Source organism: Mustela lutreola, chromosome 11 (genome assembly GCF_030435805.1).
Source record: "Mustela lutreola isolate mMusLut2 chromosome 11, mMusLut2.pri, whole genome shotgun sequence".
Classification (NCBI taxonomy): Eukaryota; Metazoa; Chordata; class Mammalia; order Carnivora; family Mustelidae; genus Mustela; species Mustela lutreola.
In genome coordinates this window covers 69,024,351-69,048,130 of record NC_081300.1, presented here as the reverse complement: position 1 = coordinate 69,048,130, position 23,780 = coordinate 69,024,351, and the positions used below count along the sequence as shown (strand labels likewise).

Sequence of the window (23,780 nt, the reverse complement as noted above, 5' to 3'; positions counted from 1 at the left end):
CAGCCCACCCACTGTGCCTGCCCAGCAGAGAAGGAGGCCGATGTGTACATGCCGCTGTGGTTCGAGAAGAGGCTGGACCCACTGACCGGGGAGACGGCCTGCATGTACAAGGGCGGCTACTGGGAGGCCAAGGAGAGGCAGGACTGGCACATGTGCCCCAACATCTTCTGAGCGCCACCCCTCCTGCAAATACAGGCGCCTGCACAGCCTGGTCCACCTCTTCTTTATGCACTCAATTTAGTATTCAATGGCCCTCCTCCCACACCTTCCCTGCCCCATTCCCACCTCCCTTTTTTTACACTTTTTGGGGGCTCCCACCTTGGAAGGAGGAAGTGCTGACCTGCATTCTTTTCAGCTCCCAGGTGCCCCGGGTCACCCAAGCCCCTTCATTATGGACTTGGTTCCCACTGGGACCCCAGTTCCTAGTTACTACAACTCAGGCAGGCTGGCCCGGGCCCTGGGCTGCCCCAGTCACCAGCCCCAGCCAGGGAGGCACTGGCCCTTCCTGAGGAGCCACTTTCAACTTTTTTAGAAAAAAATATCTCCATTTCTTTCCAGCCAAGACATTTAGTAAATATTTTTAGTACAGCACTTAGCAGACAACTTTCTAAGTGTGCTTTCTTGCCACAAACATGTCCTGGCAAGAGCCCCTTCTTTTTAAGACATCAGGAAGCCAGACCCCTTTGAGCAGGGAGCATTTTGTCGCTCAGCATAGCAGGGCCATGTTTGTATGGGAGCTGCCCAGTCACTGGGAGCACAGGACTCCGCAGAGAAGAGAACTGGAGGGGCCACCTGGCCCAGGAGAGCACAAGTTAGTTGTCTCTGGAGCTACAGCCGCACCCACTGTGGGGGAGGGGACGCCAAGTGGCCCCCACGTAGACTTGAGGGCAACAGCCCCTTGCCTAGCTTTGGCCATGCCAGGGCTGCTCCCCAGCTGTAGAGAGGCCAGAAAGGGCTGGGGGGCAGGGCCTGCAGGTGCTCCCCACCCCAGAACCAGGCCCCAAATCAGCAATAAGAACAAACACTCAGCTCAGCCTGGGCTGGTGCTCTCAGGCACCAGAGACCCAGTGTCCCACCTCGGCCTCAGGCACCTCTGGGGTGCCCATCTCCACACCCCCTGAACTCTTTATTTGCCTGATTTATATATATATATATATATACATATATATATATGATATATAAATATATAAAAATAGCTATTTTGCTTAAATTTCTATGGTATGTGGAAGTTAAAAAATGATGAAGACAGGGCATTCCTGTCTGAGTTTAGCCCTTCTGTCAGCTGTGCCCCGCCCCCTCAGACCCCCTTCCAAAGGCTTCTGCCAATGGTGGGGGGACTGGGCCACTGTGGCCCTGTCCCAGCCCTTCAGAACCCCCACTCCAACCCCTCCCACTTAAGTTTGGTCCTGAAAATTCATCACAGGGTTTTTTTCTGTATACTCCAGGACTGATTTTGTTTTTATAAAAAAACAAAAGTGAAAACACCAACATATGAGATGCCTTAGGGTGCCCACTCAAGAGGCAGGGTGGGCTAGGTAAGCTGGGTGAACTGGGAACTGTGCAATGTACCTCTTCTCAACACTGTTTGTGAGGGAGCACCTTCTGACTGGTAATAAAAACCTTGGATTTGGAGTTTTCCAAGGCCCTGTCCCTGAGTATGTCTGTGACTGGGTGGATTAGGGCTGATGCAGGACAGGTGACACCCTATAAAGCAGCATGGGGGCAGAGCCTGGGACTGTCTTCTGCTCTGCACTGAGGAAAGAAAGGAAAACTGGTCTAAGCGGGGAGGGGAGAGAGCAGGGTGAAGACCAGGGTCTGGGCCAGAAAGCTTGCAGAGGGCAAAGGCAGAACCTCATGGAGGATTCACAGCTTTTCCTGGGGCTATCTGGGGCCAAGTCAAGGCACTCACCCCACTCTTCTCTTCGAGGGAAGCCCACCTTGGTGAGCTCCAAGGTTACTCTATAACCATAACCTGGACTGCTTCTGTTGTTTTATCCCAGGTTGCTAAACAACTCAGGTCACTAGTTCCCAGGGCCAGCCTAGAGCAGCTTGGTCTGGCTCACGTGGTGGGGGTTCCCCCTGTCAGTGCTTCCAGGTGAGAGGATGGGGTGGGCCATGGCACCATTGGAGTATCAGAGCCAGGCTCCAGTCACCTGCCCTGAAGCCCCAGCGCTGTGGGATCCAGGTCTGGCCCTGTACAGCTCCTTCGTTACCAGGGCCTTGCTTTCCCACCTGTGGGGAGGCAGGCACTGGTTAGCTCTCACCACTGGCAAGAAGGGGCAGGGCAGGTGAGGCAGCCCTAGCATAAACCTGAACCCCAGCCCTGGGGAGGTGGGAGCAGTGGAAAGGGATTTGCCAAGGGAGAAGATGGGCTACATGGGCAAAGCCCAGAGGTAACAAAAGCCAGTCCGCCGAAACAATGTGAGGAAAGAGCCTGGAGTGGAACCAGACAGAGCTCTGAACAGGGAATGACATCAGGTTGACATTCTAGAACCTACTCTAACCAGATCACAGAAGATCAGCCTACTCTCAGCCATCTATCCACCAGCCATCACTGAGTAGAAAAGGTCATAGAAAAAAAGATTCTGCAACAAAAAAAGATTCTGAGACTCTAAGGGGCCTCAAAGGTTCATCTGACAAAAAGATGCAAAAGACCTTTACAGATACAACTTTAAAATTTTACTGAATGATAGAGAAGACCTGAATTAAAAGGAAAAACACCATCTTCACAGATGACCAGCTCAGTTATATGGGTTCTTCCCAAATCTACAAATCCAACATGATCCAAATCAAAATCCTATGAATGTTTTTTAAACACCTGACAAGTGGATTGTGAAATCTACATGGGACAACTGAGCAATCCTCTAGCAATAGAGACTAGAGCAATTCTTAAAAAGGTGGGGAACATGGACTTGACCTGCATGTACCCAAATGTGCTAGAAAGCTACCAACAAATTGCTTCTTTTTTCTCCACTGCACTCTGGCATGATGTGTCACACCATATATTTCATTCATTTGCTGATTAGTTCCCCCACCTCACAATGGACCGTAAGTTTCACGAGAATAGAAATCATGTCTGTCTTAGACACTATAGCATCCCCAGTGCTTGGCACATAGGAGAGGCTCAGTAAATAGGTGCTGAATTTATTCCAGGCCAGATGTCCCAGCCAGAGTAAAGGCTCAGGGGGATACTCCTCAGAGCCACTGAGAAGTGTGGCTGCGGTGACAAATTGTGAGGGGACCTCAGATATGCAACTGGGAAGAGCTGAACCTAGTGACCCAGGGAACTCCTGCTCCTACAAACTGTAGTGTCCAAGTCTTTGCTCCTGACGGACTGTGGGGGAGAAGGCCTGAAGTTCCCTTATCCCCAGGGCTGGGGCTTGGCATGAAATGGGTAAAGGATACCAGACAGAAAAATGTCAAAGTGTAGCACAGAGACACCCCCAATGCAGTTTCTTATTATGAAACTGGCCAACATAACTTCAATAACAAAACCTGGTAAGGACAGCACAGAAGAAATATGTATTTCAATCTAAATTTAAGAAGATTTTCAGGGGTGCCTGGGTGGCTCAGTTGGGTAAGCTCTTGACTCCAGCCAAGGTCATGATCCTGGGGTTCTAGGATTGAGCCCTGTATTGGACTACCCAGTGGGAAGTCTGCTTTTCCCTCTCCCTTTGCCCCTCCCCCACTTATGCACACATGTTTGCGTGTGCTCTCTTTTTCTCTCTCAAGTAAATAAATCTTTTTAAAAAATACAATTTTGGGGACACCTGGGTGGCTCAGTTGGTTAAGGACCTGCCTTCGGCTCAGATCATGATTCCAGGGTCCTGGGATCAAGCCCTGTATCTGGCTCCCTGCTCAGTGGGGAGCTTGCTTCTCCTTCTCCTGCTGCTCCCCCTGCCTCTGTGTGTACTCTCTCTGTCTCAAATAAACAAAATCTTTAAAAAAGAAAAAAACAGAATTTTCAAAAATCTAAATAGCAAATAGAATCCAGTCATATACCAAAGACTAATACCTCAAGTTGGTAAACCCATGCCCAAGTTAGGTTAACCACAGAAATGCAAGAATGGGTTGGTGTTGGGAAGCTTTTCATCATAAATAATTATATCAACCACCCTTTATGTAAAACTAGGCAGGCTAGATAAAATCTTATTTTTTTTTTAATTTGCCATGGCTTTTTTTTTTTTTTTAATTTTAAGATTTATTTATTTATTTGTTTGACAGAGAGAGATCACAAGTAGGTAGAGAGGCAGGCAGAGAGAGAGAGGGGAGGAAGCAGGCTCCCTGCCGAGCAGAGAGCCCAATGTGGGACTCGATCCCAGGATCCTGAGATCATGACCTGAGTTGAAGGCGGAGGCTTAATCCACTGAGCCACCCAGTCACCCCTAGATAAAATTTGAAAACATCTTAAAAGCATCTATGAGTTGGAAAGAATATAAGGAATATTTGGGCCAGATATTGAGTGTAGAAACATGGAAAGGTAAGAGTCTGAAGTCTGCTTTTCCCTCAGAGCCACTTATTGTACCAGTGAGCTTAAGTTTTCACTGCCTCAAATGACATTTTCAAGGTAGGGTATTTGACAGGAGATGTTGACCATAAAGCTGGACTCCCAGAGGTCTAGACCTTTGATATAATGAATCCAAAATCAAATACAGGAAAATTGTTTGTCTTAAAGATTAGTCCTAAGCAGAGCAGAAAAGAATCTCCTAAGAATTTATAATCAGGAGCAGACCCTCACCTGGTTTGGTTTAACAGCCAAATACATACTACCTAGATGGTTCAATAAAACCTTCAGCAGAGAATATAACATGTTCGCAATTGGCAATGTCCCCAGTCACATGAGAGAAGCAAAGAAATCCTCTCTGCAGGTTCTCTCTATTCCAGGCCTTATGGAATCCCAGATGTGACGTTGCAAGGAAAATGAATAGCTTAAAGTGTGATATCTCTAAACACACAAGGAAATAAAAGCACATGTTGGTCCATGAGCATAGGCCAACAGAAATAATAATAGCAGAATCAGACATAAAACTCCATGTAGTGAAATTACCACAGAATATAAAATAAGCACGTGTAATATATTTCTAGAAATAGAAGCTTTCTAGGATTTTCATTACTGAAACTGAGTAACAGTATATTTAAAAAAATTAAAGAATTTCCAGAAATTGGCAAAAAAATCACTAAAAATAATTTTATAACATTGTACTACTGAAGAGCACAATAGTAACTTAGAAGTAAGATCTGAAGAAAGAATCTGGAATACAACACAAAGATGTGGAAAATACAAAAGAAAAGATGGAGAATAAAGTGAGAAGGTCCCATATGTGTCTAATTGAAATGGAGAACTCTCTCTCTCTCTTTTTTTTTTTTTTTAAGATTTTGACAGAGAGACAGTGCACAAGCAGGGGGAGTGGCAGTCAGAGGGAGAAGCAGGATCCCCACTGAGCAAGGAGACTGATGTGGGATTCAAACCCAGGACCCTGGGATCATGACCTGAGCTGAAGGCAGATTTAACTCATTGAGGCACTGAGGCATCTAGAAGCAGAACTATTTAAAGAGTTGATAATTTAAAAATTTCTAAGAAATCATGAGAAAGACCAATATACAGAGTAAATCTCAACAAATCCTAGTCAGGAAAATAAATTAAAAGACATCCACAGCAAAATACAATATAGTGAAACTGCAAGACTCTTAAGACAAAATCTTAAAAGCATTCAGATTTGGGGTGGGTGGTGGGAATTACCTTCTAATAGCATTGATCAGACTGGGAGTTGACCTCCTAAGAAAGAAGAAAAAAGTGATTAGAAGATGTTAGTATTCTCAGGGAAAATATCTTTCAGGATCCAAAGGAAAATAAAAGTATGAATAAAAACTTACTAAAACAATAGTAAGAGTTTTGTGGAGTTAGACTTTAGTGGGTTAAGTATTAGGTAAAATACACAGAGTAATCACTAAAGAAAGAACAACAGATTTCCAAAACAAGGGAAAACATTGAAGGAGGGCACGGGGAGGCTGGATTTCAGTCAATTTAAAAGAAGGCATGAAAGAGGAAAAAGGAATGCAGATAAGGTGGAATAAAAATTACAGATTAAGACAAAAATAAGTCAGTAATGCATCAATAATACACAAAATTTAAGTAAGTTAAATCTTTGGGTAATAATGAAAATCTGGATTTTAAAAACCTTGCTATATGCTGTTTACAAAAATACACTGAAAACATAAATACAGACAAGGTAAGACTTTAAGGCAAAAATGTATTTCTGTATGGCAACTCCTACAAATAAAAAAAGTACTTTTATAGTGATAAAAGATAAAATTCACAAAGTTCTAAAACTCCTATGCATCTAATAACATCTCAAAATAAAATGGACACAATTGTAAGGAGAAACAGATAAACCCACAATCATAATATCCATAAACCCACAATCTCCTTGTTTTGAGAGCTCAGAGAGGCAAAAAAAAAAATCAATATTTCCAACACCTTTAACAAACTTGATGTAATACATACATAACTGCAGAATATATATTTTTGAAATGTACATGGAAAATTTTTGAATATTAGTCATAAAGCCTCAGCAAATTTCAGAAAACTAATATACAGACTATATTCTCAGGCTGAAATGAAGATAGTTCAAAATCAATAACAAAAAGGAAATTAGGGGGAAAACCCATTCTCGCAAACTGGTGGAGCCACTCTGGAAAACAGTATGGAAGTTCCTCAAAAAGTTGAAAATAGACCTATCCTACAAACCAGCAATTGCACTACTGGAGTTTTTACCCCAAAGATACAAATGTAGTGATCCAAAGGGGCACCTGCATCCCAACGTTTATAGCAGCAATGTCCACAATAGCCAAACTACAGAACGAGCCCAGATGTCCATTGACAGATGAATGGATAAAGAAGATGTGGTATAAATATACAATGGAATATTATGTAGCCATCAAAAAATGAAATCTTGGCAATGGTGTGGATAGAACTAAAGGGTATTATGCTAAGCAAAATAAGTTAATCAAAGAAAGACAATTATCATATGATCTCATAAGTGGAATTTGAGAAACAAGGCATAGGGTCATAGGGGATGAGAGGAAAAAATGAAACAAGAAACCCTAGAGGGAGACAAACCATAAGAGACTCTTAATCTCAGGAAACAAACTAAGGGTTGCTGGAGTGGAGGGTGAGTGGGAGGGATGGGGTGGCTGGGTGAAGGATACTGGGGAGGGTATGTGCTGTTGTGAGTGCTGTGTATTGTGTAAGACTGATGAATCACAGACCTGTACTTCTGAAACAAATAATATATGTTGATAATAATAAAAAATTAATTAAAAAATAAAACTACACATGGTCATCTCCATTGATGCAGAAAACACTTTAGATAGAATTCAACATGCATCCATGATATTTAAAAGGAAAAAAATGCTTAAAAACAGGAATGGAAACTTCCTCAATCTGCTGAATGGTATCTTCAGAAGAAAGAAGAAAGTGAAGAAGCTGGGGGGGAGGTGGGGGAGAGAGAGAGAAGGAGGAGAAGGAAGAGGAGGAGGAGAGAGAGAGGAGGAAGAGAAGGAAAAGGAGCAGGAGGGGGAGAAAGCTTTGCCAATGAGATAAAAAAAAAAATACCTGCTTTTACCCTTTATACTCAACACTGAACTGGGAGCCCTAGCCAATGCAATAAGGCAAGAAAAATAAATGAAGTATGAGAATTGACAAAATTATCATTGCTTACAGATATATAAAGAAAACTCAAAAGAATCTAAAGATAAATTAGTATAACATGAAAGTCAATAACATTTTTAGATATCAACAAACTGTCAGAAAATGAAGTTTTAAAAATATCATTTACACCAGCATCAAAAAACATCAGGTACCTAGGATACTTCTAATCAAGAAAATATAAAACCTCTGGGATATCTGGGTGGCTCAGTCATTTAAGCATCTGTCTTTGGCTCAGGTCATGATCCTAGTGTCCTGGGCTTGAGCCCTGCATCAGGCTCCCTACTCAGCTGGGGAGCCTGCTTTTCCCTCTCCCTCCCATTCCCCTGCTTGTGCTCTCTGTCAAATAAATAAAAATTTTTTAAAAAATAAAATATAAGATCTGTAAAGGGAAAATTAAAATGCTTTCTTGAGAGACACTAAAGAAAGATCTAAAGTAATGGATAGTTATACTATCTTCATGGCTTAGAAGACTTATATTTACCAGTTTTTCTCAAACTGTTGACATATAATCAATTCCAATGAAACCCCTTTTCTCTTGGAGCTTGATTAAATTATTCTAAAATGTATATGGAAATGCAAAGGACCAAAAATAGTCAAGATGCCCTTGAAGCATAAAAAGTGGCTAAACTGGTTCTACTAGATATAAAAACTTACTGTAAAATAATAAAATCAGTATGGTATTGGCATAGAGAAAAAGAGAACAGCCAAATGTAACTGAATAAAAATCCAGAAACATTTACATATATATGAACATTTGATATAAGAATTATTCTTGCAAATTAATGAAGAAAGGTAAGACTTTTCTAAAGGGTGTAGGGACAATCAGGAAGAAGTAAGGAATTGGAGCTTTATCTCATATCATACACAGAAGTCACTTCCAGGTGGATTTAATATTTATATGTAAAGAACAAAACTATACAAGCTCTATAAGTTAATATAAAATAGTATCTTCATGACTTCAGGATGGGAAAGAATATCTTGAAACAAGCTACAAGAAACACAAACAATAAAAAGATTTAAATTAGTCTACGCTAAAATTAACTTCTACTCAAGACTCTATAAAAAGGGTTTTTTTTTTAAAGGATCCCCAAAAGTGGAAGAAATCTGCAACACAGATAACTTATAAAAAACATGTATCCAGAATATACAAAAATACAAATCAATAAAAAGAAGACAAAAGAACAAAAAAAATTGTCAAAAGTCTTGAACAAACACCTTATCAAAAAAGAAATCCAGGGACACCTAGGGTGGCTCAGTGGGTTAAAGCCTCTGTCTTCAGCTCAGGTCATGATCCCAGGGTCCTGGGATGGAGCCCCGAATTGGACTCTCTGCTCAGCATGGAACCTGCTTCCCCCCCCCACCCCCGCCTGCTTCTCTGCCTACTTGTGATCTCCATCAAATAAAACCTTAAAAAAAAAAAAAAAGAAAAAGAAATAAGAAAAGGTGCTCAACCACATGAGAAATCAGGGAAGTGCAAATTAAACCACAATGACAAAAATAAAACCGCAGTGACCTACGACTATATACCTACCAGACTGGCAAAAAAATCCAAGTCTAGAAATACCAAGTGTAGGCGAGGAAGTAGAGAATTGAAGAACTTAGTACTAATGAGCATGTAAACATATACAAGTGTTTCTGAAAATAATCTGACATTATCCTTGTAAGATTGAAAGTGGTATGACCTACATGATTCAGCAAGTTTACTCCAAGGATGATGCAATGTAACAGAGGATGGAAATGAGAATGTCTACAGCTGTATTGTAATAGCAAAAAACAAAACAAAACAAAACAAAACAAAACAAAAAACATCCAAAACCAAAAAACCCTAGAAACAATCCAAATGACAGTCACAGAGACATGAATAAAAAATTATACGTTCCATTGTAGGGGTGATTCATTTTTCACTACTGTATGATATCCAGCAATGATAGAATAGTATATGGTAGTGAAGATTAATAAATCACAGCTACATCTAACAACATGGATGAATTTCTGGAACACAATATTGAAAAGAAATAAATTGAAAAATAGTTAATGTTATGTCTACTCAAGTTCAAAAACAGGCAAAACAAAACAATTATTTAGGAACAGAAACTGAGGTGGTAAAAGTTTTTAAAAGAGCAAAAACAAACACATCAAATTCAGGATGGTGGTTATTGTTGGGCAAGGAGGAAAGGTGAGAAGCACCAGGAGAGGCACACAGATTTATAAGGTAATAAAAATGTTTTTTATAAAAACAAGATCATAGGTGTACACGGCATATTCTTATCATATAAATATTTTATAAATATACTATTCTTTTGCAACAACACAATGTCTAATAAAAATAATTGTTAAAACAGCAGCTTAAAGGAAAAAAATCTCTTATGGTTTGACAAGATTGTGTGCCTGACAACTGTGTGCCCCCCAACCCACACTTCATTCTACATAACTAGTGCCTCGGGGTGCTCCACTCAGGTAAGACTGGCAGCCATGGCTCCATTTCTGAAGCTCCAAGTTTAAACAAAACAAAAACTCTTTCCACACTTTAAAGGCCATTCACCAACACCAACAACCAATATTCTGCTCAACCCTAAACTCTGGATTTCCAACCCATCAGAAACAGGACCCAGATAATTATTTAATATTGTTTCATCATTTCTAGCTAAAGCAAAAGAGCGGGCACCTGGATGGCTCTGTCGGTTAAGCTTCAGATTCTTGATTTTGGCTCATCAGGGTATTAGACTGAGCCCAGCCAAGGGCTCCAGGTGGAGCCAGCTTAAGATTCTTTCTCTCCTTCCTCTGCCCCACCTCACTTGCATGCTCTTTTAAAAAAATTAAAATTTTTTTAAGTTTTTTTTTTAAAGATTGTATCTATTTATTTGATAGAGGGAGAGAGATCAGAAGTAGGCAGAGCAGCAGGCAGAGAGAGGAGGGGAAGCAGGCTCCCCACTTGCAGAGAACCCTATGTGGGGCTCAATCCCAGGACCCCGAGATCATGACCTGGGCTGAAGGCAGAGGCTTAACCACTGAGCCACCCATTGCTCCAGCATTGAAATATTTAAAAAAAAAATACAAAATGGCAATTAAATTGGTGTACTAACAAATTTATGCCTTGCATCTATTAAAAAAATAGATTTATTTTTAAAACTACCATAGTTCACAACATAGAAAATATTTTAGGTGTTTGTTTTTCTCTGCATTAATTACCAGGAGCAGAGATGGGAAAAATAACCCATTCACAGTACTGACAAAAACCGTAACACAGAAATAAATGAGAAAGTTACAGGACTTGTATGAAGAAATTATAAAATCTTATTGTAGGACTAAAAGTTAAATGAAAAACCATTTCATATCCTCTGGGAAGATTTAAGGTCATAAAAATGTCAACCCTCCCATAACTTACATCTAAATTTAATGCAATTATAATTTAAATCACAATGGAACTTTTTCCTTTGGCAAGGATGGGAAAAAATTTGGTAACATTATCTTAAATTTCACTTAATAAGGGTGCCTGAGTGGTTCAGTCAGTCAAGAGTCTGCCTTCAGCTCAGGTCCTCCTGATATGGAGCTCCACGCTGGGCTCCCCATTCGGTGGGGAGTCTGCTTCTCCCTCCCACTTTGCCCCCACATTCTTGTTCTCTCTCTCTCTCCCCCTCTCAAATGAATAAAAATAAAATCTTAAAAAAAATAAGTTTCACTTAACAGAATAAATTCTATGAATAGGCTGGGAAAGTAGTAAAAAAAAAACAAAACAAAACAGTGAGGGAGATTGATCCATCTAGATGCTCCTAATCCCCAAAACTCTAGTTTCAGCTGGGGCTCCACCTCTCACATCAGAATCCCCTCTCCAACTGATAACAGGATGTCTTCACTGACCTGTCCAAGGGTCACAGCAACCCCACCAAACGGAATGGAATATAAATAATGACCATGGTTGTTCACTTAATAAATGGGGTGAACATGGGGAATTTCCATCTGAAAGAAAAATCAGAGCTTGACTCTTGCCTTACCGCTTAAACTAAAATGTACTTCACAGGGAATGCACACTGACATTTTTTTTTTCAATATTGCAACAAAACGTAAGAGAATGTTTGGAGGGAAGGCAATGAAGAGAAGGGGAAAGGTTTTCCTAAACATGGTAAGACTCTCTAAATCCTAAAAGTGTTTACCTTTTAAGAAACAACATATGCCAAGCTAAGGACAAACCAGTAGAAAATGGGCCAAGGTTGTGAGACACAAGATGCCTCAGGTCCAAGGAGGGATGGACAGGCTGGGAAGCAGGCCAGACCTTCAAGGAAAACTACCTGGAGAAGGCTATTTTAAGATGTAAAACATGCAGCTTCCTTTCCAGGTCCTTTGTAGATATGAAATATATCCTTGCAGATATAAAAGCACCATACTGCAAAGTCATCTACACAAAATACTTTCTGCAGTGGTAAAAAAAAAGAAAAAAAGTTGAATAACAACTTGGGCTTAATACACAGACGCCAGAAGAAAACAAAACAAAACAAAACACACACCAGCCACTTTTCTATTTGGGGTGTGGGAGGTCATTGGATGCCCAAGGCCTTTCGCTCGCCTTAGGATGTTAAGACCCTGGGGCCGCCGTCCCCCCAGCTTGCCCCCAATCTGGCCCTGCTTGGTGGTGCCGCCAGCCCTCCACTGCCCGATCCTGTAGCCAGCGGGCCTCGAGAACCTGAGTTTGGTCTCAGTGGCTTCCTGCCCACCCTCTGCTCTCAGGTCCCACCGCCCCATTGGCGGGCTCGTTGTGTTCGCAGGCGCTTGCGCAGGGCGCAGCCGCACGTGCCAGAGAGCAGCACGGTGCCACGCAGTTGCACAGTGCAGGTGCTGTACGTTCCCGCCTCGAGGGTCTGGAGAACTGGCGTAGGGTCTCCCCCGGCCGACCGCAACGGTCAGCGGGTTGGGAGAGGCCGGCGCCTGGTGGATAGGACTGCGGCTGGATCCCGGCCGCGCGCGTCTTCTGGGCCAGGTAAGAATTTGCAGCCAGTTTTCCATCGCATGTTTTGTGATAGATGGTTAGAGTAAGGAACTGAAAACTTTTTCGCTTCTAACAAATAGTTCTCCTCCCACGGTAGTGTCCCACACCTGGTGACAGATTGACCTGAATGGTAGGGGCATTGAGGGGGTTGGAGAGAGCCCAGACCTTCACTAAAGTGTAAAAGGAGGGACAGTACAAAATGGTGAATTACAGCTGGCCAGGGCTTCACAAACAATGGGTGGTTGCTGGGGCAGGAAGTGGCCCCAGCGAATCCCAATGGAAGCCTCTCACCCAAGTCTAGAAGGGAAAGGGGGAAAAGAGATGTCTATGTCCATCAGATCCTTCTTTTTGTGGTCCAAGTGTGCCCCAGTGGTATGAGCTTCCCCACTCTCTAGACCTTGGCTGCCAGCTGCTGGGAATGCCAGAATGTACCATAGGCAACCTGCAGGACAGCCCCGGAGGAGGATGGGGAAGATGATGGATGGAAGCCTCACTGCTCCTCGCCCTTAGGGGATGCTGAAACAGGCCAAATGGCTAAAAGGCTATGGGGATGGATATGGAGTAACACCCCTGGAGAGCCACTGAGTAAGCAGTGAAATGCCTACAGGTAGCTCGCAGGGACCAGTGAGTCTTGGACACAAAAATTCAGGGTCAGGACAAGGGCTTTGGACTCCATTCCAACTTCAGTCAGACCAGCTCTAGATTAATGGCTATCCATGTAGCCCTCTGAGTAAATTTCAGGTGAACTAGCCTCATACCTTAAATAAGCCAGGCTGGGCAGTGATTTCTCTGAAGCCATGTGAGCTGGAAGGAAATTTCTACAGGACCCACCAGGAACCCTAGTTAGGCCAGGCACATTGCAAGGTCCTGGATGAAAAAGGTGGGGGTGGTGGGGTAGAGGGGTAGACTGGTCAATATTTTGGCTCATTGCAAAACAAGATGCTTTTTGCCAGGGCCTTCCTCTGTCCAGTCTTTGTCTTGCTCACTCACTATGGAGAGGGTGACCCCATTAGTGCTAAGAACAGACAGAACAGTCTGAGGCCTCAAACAGGGCAGCAGAGAAAGTGTGTTCCCTTGGAGCTCTGCCTCCCTTGGCCAAGCAGGCCATTTACCTGTTCAGGGACCCAAAAGCAATGCAATCATTCCAAAGGAAGCCTCAGGGGGCGCCTGTGTGGCTTGGTGGGTTAAACCTCTGCTTCAGCTCAGGTCATGGTCTCAGGGTCCCGGGATCGGGCCCACATCTGGCTCTCTGCTCAGGGGGCACCCTGCTTCCCCTCTCTCTGCCTGCCTCTCTGCCTACTTATGATCTCTCTCGCTGTCAAATAAATAAAATCTTTAAAAAAACAAAAACAAAAACAAAAACAAAGGAAGCCTCAGGTTCCATCTCCAACAAAAGCCAGAACCCTCTAGTGGAATTCTGAGGATCTTTCAGGCACCTTAGTGACCACCCACCAGCAGGATAGCCTGGCAATAGGGATAAGTAGCCAGGAGTTACTGCCTACTTCAGTCAAGCCTTATATTCTAATAAATGGCAGAGACATTTGAGCTCTATCACTTTCTGATCCTTAGAGCTATGAACTCTTGGTTACCACTGCTTGAACCACAGGTCTGAAAGGCAGTCATAGAGACATGGGGAACTGAACCCAACAAGAGCAGCTAAAAAATAATGTCACTCAGATGAAGAAGGAACCAGAGTTTTTCTCAACCTATTAACCTGTGTCTTCCTTGAGTAAACAAAAATGCTAAAACTTTGTCCTGACTTAGTAATACAGTATTGATCCTAAAGTGGGGGTTATAACCCTAAATCTGTGGGACACTCAGGGCCTAGAGGTTATACAAGGTGAACATTCTCCTGAGGACTTGACCCCTTAGTTATCATCTTATATTTTTGTAAACACTTTTGTAAAGTCCCTAATCCAGTTTCAGAACTACAGACTGCATCAGAGATATAACTGGCCAATGAAGGTGCTCAATCTTACTTAATTCAAACCAACTCAGAAATACACTTTCACCTTCCAGATGGGTACACAGGATGGAAGAAACACATACTGACAAGTGTGGTGGTGGGGAATACACTATTGGTAGGAGTTAAAGTTGGAGGTCTTTTCTGGACTGTATCTTAATATTTTAATATTAATATCTACCATTTGACACAGCCATTTCTCTTTGGAATTTTCCATACATACATATAGATCTTAGTTAATAATACACACACACACACACTCTCTCTCTCTCTGATCATAGCATTTGTCATAAATGTTAACCCAAATATTTAAGTAGTAGACTCTTAAACAGTACATCAAGACAATGAAATGCTGTTGGGTTGTGCAGAAGAAAAAAGCAGACCCATATGGGTTATTCTGAAACAGGTTCCAAGATACACTGACTGGGAAACAGGCAGAAACAGATGTGTGCGCAGCATGGATATTCTTTTCAAGGAGAAAACAGGGATCAAGGGTGAAAGGGTATCTTGCTTTTCAGGCTTTCCAGCCTTTAGTAGTGTTTGAATTTTTACTGTTATGTATGTGTCACCTAAAAACTAAAGAAAGAGCCCATTGCTCCCATTCCTTAAAAACAAGCAATGCTGTACTCATTCACCTTTTTGCTGCCATTGTGCTATGGGCCCTCAGGCCACAAACCAGCCTAACCACTTCCTCTTTCCTCCTAAATCCTCAGACAGTTCCAAGCAGGTCCCATCACATGGAAAGGGGAGGGACTCGAACTTTATCTTCCCACCCAGAATGGCAGGAGCTCTGCCTGGGAAAAGGGCTGCATTCAGTACAGCAAAGTGGGCACATGGAGTGCAAGCTGAAATGTTTTAAGAATTCAGCATTTGTTTCTGTGAGTGTCAAGGAATGTGAATACAGAAAAAGGAAGACGGTGATGAGGAATAATCTGGAGACAGTTTAAAACAATAATGGTAGAAAGAATGAAGTAGAAAGTGCTAACAGAAGAAAAGAGACTGACTTCAGGAGTCTCACCAATAAAAGTTTTATAGTATTGTTTTTGATTACAGCTGTATAAATAAAAAACTTGGGTATTGCCCTCTGGTAAAAATGCAGAACCAACTTCCTTTAGAATAAAAACAGCAGGTTTGGGACAAAAATGAACATGCTGCCAGGGAAGAAGGAAAGCGAGCTGGACAGGAGAGGAGTTACCAGCTCAAGAAACCCCAAGGCTCAGAGAACTTTCAGAGGAAGAGGCCAGGTTCTGAGTAGTATTTCCCCCAAATAACCCTCCCCGAGAGGTGTGGTTTGGGGAAGTCCCAAACCCACAAGTTGCAGATGCTTCTGGACACACGCACAAGTGGATAGACTTCCCTCACCAGTACCTCCCAGTCTTCTGCAGAGGCCACAGAGTGGCATGTGGGCCACTGCTGACCTGGGGTGGGTAGATGCAAGAAACACACTCAGAAACGTTTGATGAATCACAGACCAGTGGTATCAGGCCATAGTTCCTGTGCCTCTAGAAAACCCAAAGTCCCCAAATAAAGAGGAGAGAGGAGAGTTGGGGGAAACCAAACCAGAATTTTTCCAATGACCACTAAAGAGAAACTCAGCAACTTTTGCCTTTGTCTTTGACCCTGAGAAGTCACTTGAAGGACACAGCTGTGTGAGGCTGTGACTAGATGGGAGGGAAGGCATGGTGTGCTTCCAACAAAGCTGCCTCTGGGGTCCCTGTGGCTCAGTGACCCCCTCTTCAGTCTGGCCCAGAGCAGGGACCAGTGGGGCCAGGCAGAGGGGTAACAGTAAAAGCAGCAGCAGCAGCAGCAGCAGGTTCTCCAGATCAGCCAGCACCATCTGAGGCAGTGTCCTCCCTCCCCACCCTGCCACAGGCAGAGGTCACCACCAGATCAGCACCAGGGGCTCCATAAGAAGCTCTCTCAAAAAGAATCCTTTGGAATTCAAACATTCAGTGTGTATCCCACTAGAGTCAGATCTACTTCTCAACCTGGACTCAAGTTTTTGGGGTGGGAAGCCTCACTATCTATGGTTAACTAAGGAAATCACTGCCACAGAGAGAACTCGAATGGTGGATGGGGAGGTTAATTGGGAGGCTCTTTCTTCCCCAAGCTGTTTAGACAAGCCACAGCTAAGATGACTGACAGCTGCCTGAGCTGACATTCATGTCCCTGACCTGAGAAGGAGCAGCTCGGGACTGAGCCTCATCCTGACACATAGCTCCCAGGGGTCCCCCAGATCAGAGCCCATAGGAAAAGCACCACTCTGGAGGGCTCTTCCCCTTCCCCCTCAGATTTCAACATTGTTCATCCTCTAGAAGAGACGAGGCCTGCCCCCAAAGCCTCTCTGACTTATGGATGACACTGGGTTTACCACATCTTAGGAGCCAGGAGACAAGACTTGAAGGAGCCTGGCATCCTGGTTCTCTGTCCTTTGCCCAAGAGTCACCAAAAGAAAAATGTATGGTCTCACAGCAGGTGCAGCATCTTATTTCTTTTAAAAAATAAATATTTATAAACTTAGGGAGGAAGATTCAAAGAATCAGAGTATTTTTCCCTCCAAAAGCACAAATGTCTCACTTGAGTCAAACCAAGGTAAGTCCACCAACCCATGAACAAAACACCACCGCCCAAGAACTCTGCCTTAAAGGGCAGAGGAGCTGATCTTTGTCTCTGAGCCCCTTAGTCCCCCTTGGTGATCAGGTCCTCGATGTAGGCATCCAGCTCATCATCTGTGTTGATGTCTATGTCCTGGAATAGAAGGGAGCAGTCAGCTAGAAGCCAGAAGGTGGTGGTGGGGCTCCCCATCCTTCTCACAGGCAAAGGAGCCTGAGCCCAGAGTCCCCTCCTCTTCCCCCTCCGCCCTGGCTGTCAGGCCTGTCCCCTCTTGATCATTCTCCCCCATCCCCATCCTCTTGCACAGATGACGCCCAGATTTCTTGCTCCTGCCCTGCCTTCACCCCAGGTTCCCGGGTGTCTTAGATGTGTTGCAGACTTCTCAGACTCCGTATTCCAACTGCATTATTCCATCCCAGGTTGTGCCTGTCTCAGTACAGGCTACCTACCACCTTCCCTCACCAAGCAGCTCAAGACAAACCAGAAGAATCACCCCTGTTTCCTTCCTTCCCCCCAAATATTACAAAATCTTTCTCACAGTCACCACCAAGATTCAAGCCACCAAATCTCTGACCCAGGTAAGTGTGAGAACCTCTTCACCCAAGCCCTGGCTTCTAATTTCCACCCCACTCCAGGATTTCCTACAACCAACCAGAATAAATATCTTAGGTTACAAACAGGATTGTGCCACACCCCTCCAGGGATTCTGACTTCACACAGGCCCCACTTCTTCTATTGCCCACAACTCCCTACCTTGGGCCTCAGGTCTTCTCTCTGCTCAAAGCACTTACATCCAATCTTGTGTAACTGATTCTACTCTCAGCTCAAATACCCTCTTCTTAGAATACCCTAGTAAAGTGGCCTTCGTGTTTTCTTTCTCTTGTAGAAGGCCCAGACTACTGGGCCATGAGGATAGGGACCTTATTTTGCCTATCAGGTTCACCCAGTATCCCCAGGACAGACACAGAACAAGTCCACAGTTTTCACTGCCCGGGTGCAGGACCCTACAGGGGCACTCCCCACTTCTAGGCAACCCAATCCCAATCTGGGCGTCATCTGGAAAAGCGAGAACTTCTTTCTGTTTTATGGCTTGGAGGATTCTCAAACCAGGTTGTAAAGCAGAATATCTAAACAAGGGCAAAAATCTGATACCGTGGGTCTGGCTGGGATGAGGCCCAGGCAGCCGCACCACCTCCAGCCCTCTTGGTCAGGATGCTGTGCAGCCAGGGTTGGAACCACAGATTCCTGTGAGTGGGGAGAAGGGAGCAGGAGGTGCCCAGGCCCCCTCCCTGAGACACCAGGTGGTCCAGCTGCAATGAGAGGGCTGCCTGGCTCACCTCCTGCACCTTTTGCAGGAGCGCCACGATGTTGGTCCTCAGCTTCTGCAGCTTCTCCTCTGTCTCTCGGAGCTTTCTCTCAGAAGTGCGCAGGCTTTCCTCGGAGGCCTTGGCCCGTGAGTCAGCACGGCTCTGGTAGGAATGGCAGAGATTCTGGAGTCCCACTTCATACTGCTTGAAGTACTCTTTCTGTAGGGAGGGAACCCAGAGGGTGAATGCATGAGCTTACGGGGTCCCCAGGGTTGCTCTAAATCGGCACTTGTATTCTCACCCAACTGGCCCAGCACAAGGATGCTCAGTGTGAAGGGATGTCACACACAAGGGACAAGCTGGTTTTCTAGCCCATCTCATGAGGCTGCCATGAGGAGGAAGATAGGATCACCCAATGTGAAGTCCTCAACCCTTGGCAGACAGCAAGCCATTAGTAAATGTGAAGAATGATTCTTCCATTCCAGTTCGCACAAAAAGGACAAGTCCCTCTCCCAGCTCAATCACAGGTTTCTAACTTCACCAGTCCTCCTGAGAGTCTATCCGAAGTCACACCCCACAATGTTAAGAACCAAAAGTTCTCTTCCAGAAATATTTATCAAACACCCACCAATGCAAATACCTCCAGATTTGTGTAGTATACTTCTACAAGCAGGATCAGAGCTTTTACTACCTTTCCTAAGTACCCGAAATTTCCAAGATGTGGGGTACTGATGGTAAACCAGCAGTTTCTCTAGACATGAGGCTTTTCAAACTTTTAAAAGAAATATTTTAAATTCGAACATGGAATCTAATTGTAAAAAAATCTGAGCAGTATCTATTTTCAAAGCTCAAATTTTTAACACCTACTCCTAAGCCACCAGTAAGAATGGTAAGGTCATTTGATGAAAATGAGTGGTTCTGGCTGACCACTACAGTCTTACCAACTTGTGTTTACATGCTTCTGTAAAAATGTATGAGCTACCTGCCATTGAAGGGCTCCTGTTTTTAAAAAGCGTTACAGCCTCCTGACTGTGGTTTTAAAAAGTGTTACTGGCAAGTACTTAACTGTGTCATTTACCTTACAATATAAATATAGAGAATTATCTTATTAAACCAAGATGGCAAAAAAATTTGAAGTTTTATGTAAAAAATAATTATGTTGGCAGCACAAAATAAATGTTTGAGCAGACTCCAAAATATTAAAACTCAGTACATGTCTTAAGCCTATGTTATTTTTTTAAAATGCTTTAAACTTTTTATTTATTATAGATTTGCAAGGTTATATTATTTTTTAAAAACAGATATATTTAAATCTAATGTTTGCAGGACTCCTGAGGACTTTATGGAACCCTTACTCCAGTATGATAGCAAAGAGGATCTTTTACAGACTGACAAAAACATAATGAACATTAGAATCTGTTGTGTCGGGGCGCCTGGGTGGCTCAGTGGGTTAAGCCGCTGCCTTCGGCTCAGGTCATGATCTCAGGGTCCTGGGATCGAGTCCCGCATCGGGCTCTCTGCTGAGCATGGAGCCTGCTTCCCTTCCTCTTTCTCTGCCTGCCTCTCTGCCTACTTGTGATCTCTCTCTGTCAAATAAATAAATAAAATATTTAAAAAAAAAAAAAAAAAAAAAAAAGAATCTGTTGTGTCCCTGACATTAAAAATTAGTTTGAGTTGCTGTAAACATTACAATCAGCAGACTATAAAGTTGATGCATTGGTCATATACTTCCTTTTATAAGCACAAGCTAATAGACTCTTTGAGGCTCAGATGCTCCTGGCTGTGTTTCTGGTCTAAGCAGCAAAGATCCCACTACGCTCAGGCTTTGCTCTGAGTCTGGCAACAACTTTAAGCCCAAATCAACAAATCTGACTGACAAGAGGCTGCCAGGCCACCCTAGCCATCCTGTTAGTGGTTTTTTTCCTGGGATTTGCAGAGAGCACCCGCAGCCTCAACAAGAGCAAGAGCTGAGGCATGGAGCTTTCTGGGGAAGCAATCAGGAGCTCTGCCATCCTCTAGCTCCCTCTGCCTGCTTCTCCCCTCTCATCTCAGGAAGCAAGGCAATTCTGGTAGAAGGGCAAGACCCTTGTCCTAAAGAAGAGGTACCTGGGTTCAAATCTGGGTTTTATCACAACTCTTCACCTCTCTGAGCTTGTTTCTTCAACACCTAACATCTCTTTAAAAAAAAAAAAAAAATAGAATGGAGATTAAAAACCCCATCTCTTCCTCTCTGGCAAACCATCAAACACATAGCTGCCACGTGAGGCCCCAACATCTTGAAAATACTAGATTTGCAGTTTCGATTCTAGTTCTATTGTCTAGAAACTCCTCCCTAGAAAACTTCCATAGATTCCAACCATAAAAATATCTATCCCACTCAATGAAGACAACTCCCAGATCCCATCTGCAGGCCTGGCCTTTGCACCCCTTAAGCACCCAGTCCTCAATCTCCACCTGCCTACTGGACATCACCAGAAATGTAGGTGCTGGTGCTTCCAGCCCAACATACATCACAATTCATCAACTCTCCTATCCTTACCCTCTGTTTTCTCTCCCAGTTAATAGCTTTGTCATCACTTCCCACAGGTCTGAGACATAGAGAAGCACGTGGGCTCTGCCTCCTCCCCCATCATTTGCTTCCAGTCAACAACCTGACATGGCCCTTTCACCCACCAGTTCACTCCCACCACCACTCTGGCTCAAGTTGCCACTCCCTCACCTCTAACCTTTCACAAGTGGACCTGCCGCCTTGCCCCTGCATCTCCCATCCACCCATCCCACCCACACTACCATGAGAAGTATCCTCTTAGGCCAGAGTCAGCACACTAGAGCCCCAGGCCAAATCAGCCTGCTGCCGGTTTTGTAAAAATATTTTGCTTATATTGGAGCACAGCCATATCCACTCCTTTACAAATTGTCTACTGCAGCTTTCATGCTGTAATAGTGGAGTTCAGTAGTTACCACAGAGACTATATAACCCCCAGAGCTGAAAATATCTGCTAGCTGGCCCTCTACAGAAAGTTTGTTGCCTCCTGTCCTAGACCAGGTTCAGACTGACAAATTCCCCAAACTCAACACTTTTGCTAGCCCTCCATTTTATACAAGGTTTAAGCCCCTATGCCTAAGACCAGACATTCAAGATGCACCATATCCTGGCCCTCAGGCTCTCTTTTTCCCAAAGTGCTCCTCACACAGCCTGCTGCCTTAATCTGGGAACTTTCATCACTCTGACCCCTTGCTCACAAAGTCTCCCTGCCTCAAAGTTTCCCTGTCACACAGGCACTTCAGACTGCTGCTCTCTCCCTCCCCAATGCTGCCACAGCCCAACACCTGCTTCCACAGCACTTACAGCTCATAGTCTCATGTCCAACTACCTAGTAAAAATTTAATCCCCACTGAACCATAAGCTACTTAGGAGGCAGGACTCTCTTCTGCTGCTAATTAAGAGCTCCAGCAAAGAGCCTGTGCCCCAAGAGCATAACATCACTCAGTGCTTACTTCCAACACATCTCTACCTTGCTCTAAGAGTCAAGCTTCAGGCATTTTGAGCCCAAGTTCTTCCCTGTTGCCTGGGACAAGTTTACCCCCTTTGCTGGGGTAGGGAAAAAAGGATATACTCATTGTGACATGTCAAACCAGGCCTGCTGCCCCTAAGTGAGGACTCAGCCCCAGAATCTTACAGTAGCGTATGGTTGGTTTCTACATGCCAATCACAACAAGCTACTGCCAGGAAGAGAGGAGAAAGACCTAGCAAGAGCTGGCAATTCCAAAAAGCACGAAGCTGAAGGGCCACAAAGAATAAAAATAAAGGTTAGGCCAAACTCACCAGAGGAAATGATATTAGCTCATCTGAATTCATAGCACTAAGCTCCTTCTTGGAGATGGGGAAACTTGGAGGCAGAAAGTACCGTAAACAATTCCTAAAGGAGAAGGTGGGAACAGAAATTCAGAATAGCAAGAAAAAGTGCGGAGCGTCACAGTTAGCCCCAGAGTGGAAAGACACACATACATACCGGAGGATCTGGACGAGCAGGTCAATGGTCTCGTGATTGGTGCTCGGGGCAGTTGTGTCAGGCTCTATGCGGATGCAGTCAGAAGTAGAGGGCTCTGCCATGGCTACAGCCTGCTGGGCCACCGCCACCTCCTCCTCCTCCTCCCCACCCTCCTGCTGTGTATCAGGGCTCTGGTACTCCGGAGAAGGGGGCTTCATCAGCCGCACGTCCTCACTGCCTTTCTCCACCCTAGAAGTCACACAGCACTTGTGTCATGTGGATCCCAGATACCCAGGATGAGCCACCTGCTGGGAGACCAGGGACAGACCTCCCCCTGGCCTGGCCAACTCTGTCAACCTCTGGAAAGGGGTGTTACCAGCGGTCTCTCGGAGTGGTATCTGTGGGCACGTAGTCGAACTTCACCTTCCACCGCACCACATGTTTGCCCACCTCCACGGCTGTGACACGGCCTGTGTACCACTCCCTGTTCACACGCACCTCCACGTGCAACCCTTTATCTGAGAGAATGAGGATGGAGCAAGAGTCAAAAAACTAACAAAGTTCCCGACTCAGCCAGGGCCACCTTGAGAGAGACCGTCCCAGGATTTGCAGGGACAAGAACCCCTACATGCTTGCCCATACTTTTCCAGGAACATTGAGCCCAGCCACCCTGGTCTCCTTCCCCATCTGCCAGGAGGGTGCCAAAGAGCAGCAGGATGACAGCCTGCCAGAAGTGCAAGCCAAGAAATCTGTGCTAAAAATACAGATAAGGGTGTGTTATCTTCAGAATTCTTTTCAGGATCAGACTTGGAAGCATTGCTGCACAAGAGCCCAGAGCCAGGAAAACCTTCAAGAGCCTTTGGGATAAGAAGTTGCAGGCAGAGGGGCCCCACTACCCTTTTCCCCCACAGACTGCCAAGTACCTCCCCAAACTCACCTTTCTGAGCCCTCTTAAGGTCAGCTGGGTCCTCTTCCCCAGCACTGTCTGAGAGCTGTAAGAAGAAGAGAGTCTATTAGGGGCATCCCCAGTGCCCCTGAAAAGCAGATTTTTAAATGACTGGAACCCAAGGTCATTAGCTGTTATTTCATATTATCTTATATACGGCCGTTTAAATTTCCATGTCTCACCAAGAGCTGCTCTCTAAATCACTACCTTGAGTATCTACCCTTCTGTCACCTTTATAAACAAGACAGTATGCGAAGAAAAGTCACA

General features: G+C 44.3%; 2 protein-coding genes across 12 annotated transcripts in view; one reads left to right on the top strand and one right to left on the bottom strand.

Annotated features, from left to right (window-relative positions):
• OSBP2 (oxysterol binding protein 2) overlaps positions 1–1,642 on the top strand; it is a 161,109-nt gene extending 159,467 nt beyond the window's left edge. For 3 of the 6 annotated variants that reach the window (XM_059140106.1, XM_059140105.1, XM_059140109.1), the window contains one exon: positions 4–1,642. In XM_059140106.1, the coding sequence (XP_058996089.1) occupies positions 4–509 (506 nt within the window). In that variant the 3' untranslated portion in view covers positions 510–1,642. The remainder of the gene's footprint in view (positions 1–3) is intronic. The other 3 variants (XM_059140107.1, XM_059140110.1, XM_059140108.1) reach the window with 2 other exon arrangements.
• Positions 1,643–17,126: 15,484 nt separating this feature from the next.
• MORC2 (MORC family CW-type zinc finger 2) overlaps positions 17,127–23,780 on the bottom strand; it is a 42,070-nt gene continuing 35,416 nt past the window's right edge. For 3 of the 6 annotated variants that reach the window (XM_059140098.1, XM_059140100.1, XM_059140103.1), the window contains 7 exons: positions 23,505–23,559; positions 22,944–23,085; positions 22,589–22,816; positions 22,402–22,495; positions 18,606–18,794; positions 18,421–18,513; positions 17,127–17,403 (listed from right to left, as the gene is read on the bottom strand). In XM_059140098.1, the coding sequence (XP_058996081.1) occupies positions 17,335–17,403; positions 18,421–18,513; positions 18,606–18,794; positions 22,402–22,495; positions 22,589–22,816; positions 22,944–23,085; positions 23,505–23,559 (870 nt within the window). In that variant the 3' untranslated portion in view covers positions 17,127–17,334. The remainder of the gene's footprint in view (positions 17,404–18,420; positions 18,514–18,605; positions 18,795–22,401; positions 22,496–22,588; positions 22,817–22,943; positions 23,086–23,504; positions 23,560–23,780) is intronic. The other 3 variants (XM_059140099.1, XM_059140102.1, XM_059140101.1) reach the window with 3 other exon arrangements.